This window comes from Asparagus officinalis, chromosome 6 (genome assembly GCF_001876935.1).
Source record: "Asparagus officinalis chromosome 6, Aspof.V1, whole genome shotgun sequence".
In the NCBI taxonomy this organism is placed as follows: Eukaryota; Viridiplantae; Streptophyta; class Magnoliopsida; order Asparagales; family Asparagaceae; genus Asparagus; species Asparagus officinalis.
Window position 1 is genome coordinate 56,118,506 of NC_033799.1, and position 12,153 is coordinate 56,130,658.

A 12,153-nucleotide genomic window follows, 5' to 3' on the forward strand; every position below is an offset into this window, starting at 1 on the left:
ACGTAACCTTGAGCTATTAGCTTTCTCTTTTTGACTTAATATATTTTTCTATTCGCTTATCTAGACAGTTATTGTGGTCGTCAACATCTACCAGTAGACTAGAGTGCGTGCAGAAAATTCTAAGGCGTGAATACTAAAATTATTATCTTTATACTGATTGTGATGCGGCCAATAACTTTCGATTTTTTTTTAATACTCTGTGAAGACAGATCGATAAACCTTATTGTCACTACTTTTCAACGCTAGCTTTTGGTCCAGATTGAAACCTCTATAAGAACAAAAATAAGCAAACTGAACCTCCTCAAACAACCAGCACAAATTAATGGCCAGTTCAAACTTTGCTCTAAATCTTTCTTCTTTGTTCCTCTCAGTCACCATCTTCTTCTGTTTTTGCCTCTCCTCAGAGGCCAAATTCCCCTATGCTGAACACTGCAATGCAGTTGTACCCCAGCCAACCTCTTCAAGATTTTCCGTCGACACGAGCAGCTCTATTTATATCTCCGGGGGATACTTTTCCGGGCGAGGGAAATTCTCCAATGGAAAATTCAATTTTTACACCAACAACGTCTATCGGACCCAGACACCGGGGACTGTTTACATCACTGGCCGCCTTACCACGGGAAGCACGTCAAGTTATTCGACAAGAGTCGCCTCATTTAGTTTGGCACCGCACAGATTGTTGGAGAGTGCGGAGGTGGCAAATTTTCAGTTGTCTGGTTTCTGGTCCAAGCCCATGGAGAAGATTTGCATGACGGGCACTGGATCTCTCAGCCAAGAAAATGGTACTTCCTCCAAACTCTCTGCTATGTTCACCCTAGATTATCCCAAAGATTCAAATATATCTTACAGTATTGTTAGTGGGAAACTTGAAAGCCTGGATGATTCCAATAGCCCGAGTCATTTCGACAAAATTTCAGTTTTAGGCTATGCGCAGAACAATTATATCTATACCCAGATGTCTAGAGTTAGCGAAATTTGCTCTCGTGTAGAAGTCCCTAAACTTTCTCTCGGGCTTGAGACAACTTCTGACCTTCAAAATCTGTTGCCTGGAGAGTTTCAGTTGGAATATGAGAGAGGCTGCTCTGCTGAGAAATGCAGCCCATTCTCGACTGAATTCTTGCCTAGTTTCATGAATTTGAATGTAATTCATACTACAGAAGAGGGCAAAGTGCATATGTACATAGGTTTCTCTAACGGAAGTGCTCGTAGCTATGGTAACTTCTTGGTTCCTGGAAACTCGCTAGTTGCTGAGGGCTATTGGGATTTGGAGAAGAAGCTCCTCTGTCTACTGGCTTGCCCAGTAATAATAACAAAGGAAAATTCTAAAAATTCCTTTGTTGGTGATTGCACAATTGGATTGAGCTTCTGGTTTCCTGGGATATTTACAATTAAGGACCGAAGTAACATCGCTGGACGTATCTGGAGTCTCAAAGGAGATAGTGATCCTGGATATTTCGGTTCAATTTCATTTCGGAGCTTAGGAGGAAATATCGATGTCCTTCCTGGTGCCAAGTATGAGTATACTAAAACCCATTCCATGATGACGACTTGCAGCAGTACCAAAGTTGTAAATTATCGGAATGAGAGGTATCCAAATGAGAACTCCGTTGAAGACTTGAGATTTGATCTCTATGTGAGACCTGACAATGGAAGTTCGATGTGGGGTTACGCAACGCCTTTGTCTATTGGAGACAGATTTTATGGTTTTTCATTTTCCGGGATTTCTTCTGATGTATATTTTTTCGGCAAGAACCATAGCAGCAGCCAGAGTCTTTTGAATGTCAGCTATACAATAAGTTACAGATCCTATAATAGTTTGCGTACATATATCTCAGCGGAAGGGGTCTACAATTCTCGAACAGGCAAATTTTGCATGATTGGCTGTAAACTTCCGGAGGAGAGCTATGCTGAAGACTGTAAAATTCAAATTAGTATTCAGTTATCTCCACTAAAAATGAACAATGAAGAACATGTTATCAGGAATTCTAGTGGCAGTACTAGACATCTTAATGGGACTATTTGGAGCACAAGGAAAAAATCCGACCCTCTCTACTTCGGTCCTTTAGAAATCTCATCATATGGCATGTACAGTATAGAAGCTATGGAAACAGTCGCGAGAATGGATATGGAGATAATTATGGTAATAATCTCCCTCACGTTTTCATGTATTTTCAACGTGCTTCAGATATTTCACGTCAGAAAAAACCATGGTGTGCTCCCATCGATATCCATCACTATGCTTGTTGTTTTAACTCTAGGCCATATGGTCCCTCTAGTACTCAATTTTGAGTCCTTGTTCGTATTGAAGCAAAGAAGGAACAATGTTACGTTGAGTGGTGGATGGCTGGAAGTGAATGAGGTAATAGTAAGAGTGATGACCATGGTGGCTTTCCTGCTTCAGCTCCGTCTTCTTCAATTGGTTTGGACCGCTAGATCTTCAAATGAGAGCAAAACAGGAATTTGGATTGGCGAATGGAAAGTGCTACGATTCTGCCTTCCATTTTATTTGGCTGGTGGATTAATTGCTTGGTTCGTTCATTCGAAAACTTATGAAACTCAAGGAGGTAGGATGATATGGACTGCTCTGATATCTTATGTCGGCTTGATACTTGATGGCTTTCTCCTTCCTCAAATTATTGTCAACGTGATTTCGAACTCCAAAGATAAGGCACTCACTCCTATATTTTACATGGGAACTACCGCAGTTCATGCACTTCCTCATCTCTATGACGTTTATCGAGCTCACAACTATATGCCATACCTCAATTTCTCGTATATTTATGCTAGCCCCGATGGCGACTATTATTCCACTGTATCGGATATCATTATTCCTTTAGGAGGGGCATTCTTAACGACCCTCATTTTCTTACAACAAAAGTTCGGTGGTCGTTGCTTTCTTCCTCACAAATTTAGAAGGTTTACTGGATATGAGGCGGTCCCTGTTATTACTGCTTAGTCGCTCTGTGCGATATAAGTCTAGCTTTGCATCAGTGAATGAATAAGGTACCATCATTACTTTTTTTTTTCCTAATTCTCATGCATGTTGAATTATTTGATTATCATGCTACTGTTATTTTCAATTTGTTGAAGGGTTCCTGTGTAAATTTTCTGATGCAATAGTAGTTCCTGTACCTGATTTTCTCTTCCCTGAGCAACTATATTCAAGCGAATCATGTGATTGCAGAATTGTGCTTGATGATGCATCATCGACAAAATGTTTTAGCTTCACTCAAGCCTAACTGCAAAAATATGGAGTTTGGAAGTCGTTAGCCGCTATTTTGCAGTACTTCTTTATTTTGTTCTGGTTTATGTGTGCTAATAATACTTAGCACTTTGTTTCATTTTTTACTGTGTTTCTTTAGTTTGCGGACTAGAGTAACTTTCAAAAGTATGGTGCCTCTCTTCTACCTATGGATTTGTAGTCAGTCAAGTTTGTTTCCTTAAGACAATGTTATGATGTTATAATGGATATTAAGGGTTTAAAACCTCTCTGGCTATCTACTTATATACAAATTGTAGCAAATCTCACCTATTAAGTAATCAGATTGGTAACTTGACTACTTATAAATAGACAGATATAAGGCTTTACCGTGTCACATCGGAGATAGTCTGGAACTAAAATGATAGTAGAAACTAATAATTTTAGTGTCTTCGACCAAAATGAGGAATCAACACGAAGATAATATGTGAAGTCTTAGATTCTTCTGTGCTTGATTTTCTTATAAAAATTAATAGAATTCATGCCCTAGACAGTTTATATTGCTCAGAACAAAAACAAAATTTGACTTAATCCTAACTAAGGAGGCTTAACGAGAGCGGTAATATCAACGATATCATCCAAAGATACCTTGCAAAGGTGAAAATTTTGGAATCAAAATCTGATTCTTTCGTCAAATGAGTACTGACTTTTTGATTGATCCACATTGTAATCTCATTGTGCTTCATGTCCACTTCTTTTATCGTACCAATATGTTAGACAGTAGACTTGATGGCAAAGCACTCTAATCTCCACATATTTTTGTATAAACTTTAGTCTAATCTTATCTTACAATTTGCATACCTGCATTATATAGGTCTGGATTATTATGATTCATGACAATTTACATTTGGCTAAGGGAGAAAGTTTACTTTGTCTTGCAGGAGAATGGAGTGCTTGACCGTGAAGGAAGTTGTTTTATTTCTTTTGGACTTAAATATTTCGTCTATGTCGGTTTATCTTTTTCAGTGTTGGTCTTATGAAATGTTTGTTTTCAATCTGGTTATGATAGTCTAGATGTGCATTACTTTTTGCAGTTCTTGTTGTTCTTCAAGTCCGGATGCGGCTATCTTGTTTCAAGATGTACGCTTCGTTACTGATTACTTGTAGCTTTTTCATTGCATACGAGGGAACTTGATCAAGATGCATGATGTGTATACTCTTTTCAATTACCTCCAATTTCATGTATAATTGATTGCAACCTACCTCTTTGGAATTACAGTTTAGCTTTTTCGTCACACATAACAGAGCACGATGGCAACATAAATCTAGCCTCGTGACTTCCAACTAATGCAGAATGAGTGCTATTCCTTAACATGGCTAGTTAGATAAGAAATCAGAAGCGATTTTTTAGAATTATAAAATCAGGTAGGAAATTTCCCCTCTTCCTACCAATCTAATTTTCTCCTCCAAAATTGACAGATATTGACAAAGAGTTTGTTATGATTTTCAAAGGATATTAACATTTAGAAAGCTACCGTTAAGGTAATCAAAGGAATAAGTGTGGGTAAGGGCGTCCTCTCCTAGCATGCTGCTCATCGAGGCTTAGGGATTGCCTTATCATCTTTTGATGAGGTGACTTTTGTCTTCTGGGGTCTTTTAAACTTTAGAAGTCAGTAAGCTTGGTGTTAGTACGCTTGGTGTTAAGTCATGGCTAAAGAGTTGGAGGCAATGTGGGAGAAGTCCAAGTCAACGGAGGTGGAGAAAGTGGGAAAGATCCGAGTCCCATGGCCTTCTTTGTGCAGATGAGTCGACAGAGTTATACATGTTGGGTAGACTGTGATCGAAAAATAAAATAAATAAATAAATAATAAAAAGAGTAGACTAGCTTCTAACCAAAAACTTATAAGCACACATAAACCAGAACAAAATAAAGAAGTACTGCAAAATAATATGTGTGTGTGACAATTAGGAAAGTCGTTAGCCGCTATTTTGCAGTACTTCTTTATTTTGTTCTGGTTTATGTGTGCTAATAATTCTAAAGAATAAATAAAATCCTACTTATAAGCACCTTCCCCACCAATGGCGTCAAAAACTTGACGGGGCATTAATGTATACCTCTAGAGTTTCAAGTGCACAACCATCAAGTTATAATATAAAAAGTTATCGATCCAACGAGGAAGGTATTTGTAGGAGGAAATTAAAATCAGTTCTTATGTTATGTGTGTGACAATTAGAAGTGATGAATGTGATTGTGGAGAGATAGAGAGAATGAGAGTGATTGTATGTAAAAAAAATGAGATTGAGAGTGGAAAGATAAAGAGTAGATGTGATAAAGTATAAGTGTAAACAAAACTAACAAAAGGGAAGAAAGAAAGATGAAATAAATAAAATCAAGAAACAAATGAGAGAAAAATAAAAAATAAAAAGGGAAATAAAGAAAGTAAAAGATAAGAATTCAATTTGAGATATGAGGAATTTAGAATTGAACCCACTAGCTAGTTTCATGCAATTTTTAGAGTTCCCACAAGTATTAGTTCCACGTCTTAAAAAAACAATTTCTTTGAGGGTTCTAGCCTCAAGGCGAATCAAAGAAAGAAAAAAATAAAAATAAAAACTAATCCCAAGAGGGTTCTAGCCTCAAGACGAATAGTACAAAAAAATCTAAACTATTAAATAAATTGTAAGAAATAAATGTAAGAATTTAAAGCAAGAAAGTAAAGACATGAAAGTAAATCTACTCTATTAAGCATGAAAATAAATCTAAGGAAAGTCTTGGCTATTTAAACAAGAAAAGAAAGCAAAGATAAATTTATTAACAAAGGGAATATTTACATCCCAAGAGGGTTCTAGTCTCAAGGTGATGGCAAACTTTCATCTTGATCTCCATCTTCATCTCACATTCATCTTCATAATCAAACAAAGAGAAGAAAACAAAAATATGAAGATGCGAAAATACTTTTTATTAATTACAACAAAAAGTTACAATTTGAAAGGTTTTCTCAACTAAGGGTAACCATCCTCTCCAAACGGAGTTTTTTTAAAATATTTCACACTAACCCCTCACTTTCTACCCCTATTTATAGCCTACAACAATGAATGAGAATCCTTGGATTAAACTTGATTCTCAAGTTAATCAATTTTAGCCTTTAAATCGTAACTGCACATTTAGTATCGATACTGGTATCGATATATGTATTGATACTGGTATTGATACCGGTATCGATACTAGTATCAAAAATCTAACTTGGCAGATGACTTCGTCTTGTCGAGATAGGCGATTTTCATATATATATATGTTAAATTTCACCTTCTAGATTGGGAGATGTTGTTGTTTCTTTGTGGCCAACCATCTTGAATATGATTTCTTTTCATATTGAATTTTTATTTCTCCGACTTCTATAATGTACTTGGCTTGATCCCGGGCTTCAATAAAAGGTTAAATAATGAGGAAGTTAAAATATTTTGGGTTTTTATTCATTATTTCTTCATTAACATATAAATTAAGATAAAAACAATTATTAGTAGTATATTTATTCATATAAAATAGATAATGAGGGTATAAAATTATAATAAAAATATGATTATCAATTATCATAAGCATATAGAAGAAATATGGTGGTCGTTGCTTTCTTCGTCTGTGGTGCAGATAGCCAGTTGGATATGAGGCACTTACTGATCTTAGTCTGTAGTTTGTGGAGCTAATTCTAATTGTGAACGGATAAGGTATTTTCATTTATGTACATTAATCTTACTCTAACAAATATACGAGTTTCTTGTAAAAAAATTTCATAAGCTAGAGTCTAATTGTCCGTCATTTGTAACGTCCTTCCAGATGTAAGATTATGTAAGTTATGGATCGAACATATTTTCTCATGTTAATAAAAATGCATGTTATGTTGTGTGCGGCGGAAGCTTCTTAGGCGACACGAACAATAACTCAAGATAAATCACAACCACTAAGCAAATCACAATCGTAGCAAGAACAAACTATTTACGTGGTTCGGCAAGTTGCCTACGTCCACGGGGCAAGGAGGGAGAAGTTCTTACTATTAGAAATCAAGAGAATACAAATAGAATTATATATCTCACCGATCAAACACTAAAACAAAGCTCTTGATCTTTCACAAATCTCCCATAATTGGATGCAGTAATCCTCTCCAAAAGATTACTCAAAAACGTCATTGCTTAACCCTAACTAATTATAATTAGAGTTATATATCAAACAAGAAACGATCCGGGTCAAAACCAAAGCCCAGCCCAAAAACCATCCGCGGTCGACCGAACCAAAACACGAGAGCAGAATTGTTTACAGTCATGACGCGGTCGACCGCGACAGTCGACCGAATCTCATCCCAAGACCAAAAATCACCTACAGGGTACATGCGGTCGACTGTCATGGTTGACCACCTTCAGCTCCGAATCCTACTGCCCTTCTGTGCACGTTCGCGGTCGACCGCCGCTGACTCGCGACCGCTAGTCGCCTGTCTGATTCCTGTTGATTTTTCTGCACTTCTCTTGCCACTACTTCAATTCTTCACATCGGCGAATGTTTCTACCAAAACTGAACCGATACCAAATCATCCAAATATTACCACTTGTTGCATCCAGGACGTCGTGGAAACACCCCATGACAACGGACTCTATCCAAAACAAGTCCGGAATCAAAATAGAGCTGAAACACGATCTCCCCCATCGAAATCAAATCGGTTGCATCTGAAAGACTGCCTACGTATCCTCTTACCCAAAAAATCAAGCCGAACATAGTTCATCCAAATGGCCTCCAAATGCCTCAATACTGAAGAATGTTCAAAAGCTTCAAACAATGACCAAATTTTACTTCTGAAACAACTTTGGTCAACATATCTGTAGGGTTATCATTCGTGTGGACCTTCTCCAATATGACGTCTCCTTCATCCAAAACATCATGAACAAAGTGGAATTTGACATCGATGTGCTTCGTGCGCGCATGATAAACCTGGTTCTTCACCAAATAGATAGTTGACATGCTATCACAATATACTCGAATGGTCTCCTATGCGATCCCCAAGTCCTCCAATAATCCACGCAACCACAATGCCTCCTTAATAGCTTCAGTCACCGTCATATACTCTGTCTCTATAGTAGATAGAGCCACTGTAGACTGAAGTGTACATCACTAACATACAGGTGCACATGCTAATGTAAAAGCATAACCTGAAGTGGACCGGTGCTTGTCAAGATCTCCAGCATAATCTGAATCCATGTAACCAATACAATCCTGTCCATTCTTCTCATCCTTCTGGAATACCAAACCAACATCCATGGTGCCTCGAACATACCGTAGAATCCACTTCACGACCTCCCAATGACCCTTCCCAGGGTTGTGCATGTATCTCGATACCATGCTCACGGCATGTGACAAATCTGGCCTCGTACACACTATCGTATACATCAAGCTACCTACTGCACTGGCATATAGGACCTTCGACATGTAATCTTTATCCTCAACTAAAATAGGTCACATCAACGCTGAAAGCTTGAAGTGGAGAACCAATGGAGTGCTAACTGCTTTTGCATTGCTATCAAAGCTGAATTTCTTCAACATCTTCTGCAAATAGCTCTTCTGTGTAAGCTTCAAACTCCCCTTCATCCTGTCTCTCTCGATCTCCATACCCAATATCTTCTTTGCCTCTCCAAGATCCTTCATCTCGAATTCGGATGACAGCTCCTCCTTCAACTTTCAAATTGCCGAAGAATTCCTGAAAGTAATAAGCATATCGTTAATATATAAAAGTAAATATATGTGCTCACCATCGTGTAGCTTGTGCTTAAAACACATGGGTCATATGATCTCCTCGTGTACCCATGGCCAATCATAAAGCTGTCGAATCTCTTATACCACTGTCTCGGTGATTGCTTCAAACCATAAAGAGACTTCATCAGCTTGCACACCAAATTTTTCTTTCTTGCAACTTTGAATCCTAAGGGTTGTGTCATGTAGATCTCCTCATCTAAATCTTCGTGTAGAAAGGATGTCTTCACATCCATCTAGACCAAATCCAAATTCAACTGTACCACTAACGCTAATAAAATCTGTATTGACGAATGCTTCACAACGGGTGAAAATACCTCGTTGTAATTAATACTCTCAAGCTGTGCATATCCCTTGGCAACCAATCTGGCTTTGAACCAATTGTCTCCAATAGAAGATCCCTCTTTCTTCGCATATACCCACTTGCAACCTATAGCTCTCTTAACCTTAGGTAGATGTGTAAGTGTCCAAGTGTCGTTCTTCTGAAGAGACTGCATCTCCTCCTACATAGCTTCCCTCCACCTGATCGAATCGGAGCTAGACTTCGCGTTCTTGAATGTGGATGGAACCATATTATCAACGACCTCCACTGATAATGCATATACGACCATGACTTCATTATACCTAGATGGCCGACGAATCACCCTCCTCAGTCTATCTGCTACAATGGACCCCTGAACATGATCCTGTTCCTGAGTCTCACATACCAATGTATCCTTAATCTATCTAGCTGTCATCCTATCTCCTCCCAGTATCATCTCTGTAGGAGCCTCGATGGATACAATGCTTTGTGGAGTGGGTGGAGTCACATCATCCTCCACCTGCTGTGATATCTCAACTGTTTGGTCTCCCTCCACCTGCTGAGGGACTCGAGACCTCATCATGTACGCCTCATCGAATGTGATATCTCTGCTAATAACTATCTTCTTATCCTGTGGATCCCATAACGTGAAGTCTTTAACTCCATCTCTAAATCCCATAAAGACTGCTTTCCTCACCCTCGGATTTAATTTGTTAGCCTCCTTGTTTTGATGATATTTAACAAATAATTTACCACTAATATTGTTTGTTTAGTGTTTGTGTATTTCTATTTACTGTAGACAAATAACGTGTTGGAGGATGGATGGAATAGCGCTTCAACGATCATATTCAATGGAGGTTGGCGGAATAGTGAAGTGAAGCTATGCAAATCCAAGTTAAAGATTCAAGTTCAAGTTTCATCCGCAAGTGTACCAAGTCAAGCTTATTGAAGATCAGATCAAGCTTGGGTAATTTAGTTTAGGTGTTTATATTATGTGTGTTAAGTACTTTAAGCTCAATCATCTATACACACACATTTTATTGGTTTCTTTGTATATATATATATATATGTAGTTATATATATGCAACACAAGTTTTGGTTTTCATATTTATTATTGTGTTTTAGTGTAGCTACATAGATATGAAACAACAAACAAAGTTTTTCACATTTTCATTTATTTCATATTCTATTGTGTTTAAGAATATATTGCATAGAAATGCAATTTTGTGAAAATATTATATTCTTAGTTTTTGAACTTAACTATAATCATATACATATTTTATTAAGTCTACAAAATTATTTTGTAAAGCTTCAAAAAATCATATACATATTTTATTAAGTCTACAAAATTATTTTGTAAAGCTTCAAAACATGGTTTAGCCAAAATGTCAAAATTCATGTGTTTATAAGTCTACAAAATTATTTTGTAAAGCTTCAAAACATGGTTTAGCCAAAATGTCAAAATTCATGTGTTTACATTTTCATGTTCTGGACTTATTTGCAAAATGATTATATTTTGCAAATGGGAAGAGCATTTTGAAAACCAGTCTTTGTAGCATGTTCATTATCATGTCTACAATCATTTTTCAAAGTTCTACATTTTTTGGAATTTATTTACTATGTTTAACAGAGCATTGAAACTCACTTTTAAAACCAAGTCAGGCTGATAACCTGCTATCAGTCGACTAATCAGTCGACTGATGAAGTTAGTCGACTGATGAGTCGACTGAAGAAACTGCCTGGAATCTTTATTTTGCTCTCTGTTCTGTTTTCATCGACTGACCAGTCGACTGAAGTTTTTTAGTCGACTAAAAATATTTGGCAATCGACCGATAAGCTCGTATTTGAATACGATGTTCAGCTTATCAGTCGACTGGCGCTGCCCGTCAGTCGACTGACAGCCTGTCTAACGGTTAGTTTTGTACAGAATCTGTTTCTTGGTTTTTGGGAGATTTTTTACCGATTTGCTTTGGGTTTTGGCTGATACCTTCTCTTCTTATAAATACCCTATTGCCTTCAACTCTCAAACTAACAAAAGAAAACTTTAAACAAGTTTTTTAAATGATGTTTAAGTGTGTTTAAGTTTGGTTTAAAGCTTGTTTGGTTTGTGAAGAAGTTTCCATAAGTGGAGGAGATCATCTACATTGTTTAAGCTTCATCTTAATCCATCTCTCCATCTTATTTCTTCAGAGAAGAATTTCTAAACTCAATACTAGCTTTGTATTAATTATTTGTTGTTTATCATTTTTATCAAGCTAGGGTTTATATTGAGTTTATGATTGATTTTCTCATTGCTTATACACACAACCATTGAGCTTATTGTATTTGCATACGTTGTATAATTGGGTTGTGGGGAGTTGTAACAATTAAGAGTGAGCTTAATTGAGCTCTCATCTATTGTAGAGAACAAATTTGTATTTGTAAGCCTTAATTGTGAGATTCACTTTGTAATACACTTGTATATCGAGAGAAGGATGTGGTGAGAGACGGAGTCATCCCAAGAGGAGTGGAGTAGGTAACAATACCTAGAGAGAGTTTGTAATTTCTAACACTTGAGGGAGACATGGACTAGAGACCAACTCTTGAGAGGGTGTAAAGTGTGATTACAAGAGTGTGAGATTGTAGAGTTTTTGGTTAGCTAGAAAATCGAGTGTGAGGTGTAAACGTTATTCGGGTGAGCGTAGAAAACCCGGTTGTGATAGTGGAGATCTCCTCGAGGTGAGGAATGGAGACGTAGGTCGTGGGGACCGAACTCCGTGATCATATCTTTTATTTGTGATTGCATTGGCGTTCTTATTCTTATGTTCATATCTTATATCGCCTTTTGTGTGTATTACTCTTCATATTGCCCTATCACTTTTT

The 12,153-nt window shown here is 37.3% G+C and overlaps 1 protein-coding gene across 3 annotated transcripts; it reads left to right on the forward strand.

Moving 5' to 3' along the window:
• LOC109845325 lies at window positions 272-4,292 on the forward strand. Of its 3 annotated transcripts, none has more exons than XM_020414562.1 (2): window positions 272-3,003; window positions 4,141-4,292. In XM_020414562.1, the coding sequence occupies exon 1, from the start codon at window positions 323-325 to the stop codon at window positions 2,954-2,956; it is 2,634 nt and encodes an 877-aa protein (XP_020270151.1). In that variant the 5' UTR covers window positions 272-322; the 3' UTR covers window positions 2,957-3,003; window positions 4,141-4,292. The 3 variants fall into 3 exon arrangements, with proteins under 3 accessions (XP_020270151.1, XP_020270152.1, XP_020270153.1); XM_020414563.1 differs by lacking the exon at window positions 4,141-4,292 and adding an exon at window positions 3,091-4,127; XM_020414564.1 differs by lacking the exon at window positions 4,141-4,292 and adding an exon at window positions 3,185-4,127.

Coding starts and splice junctions, on each gene's coding strand:
- LOC109845325 (XM_020414562.1), top strand. CDS start 323: ATGGCCAGTTCAAACTTTGCTCTAAATCTTTCTTCTTTGTTCCTCTCA.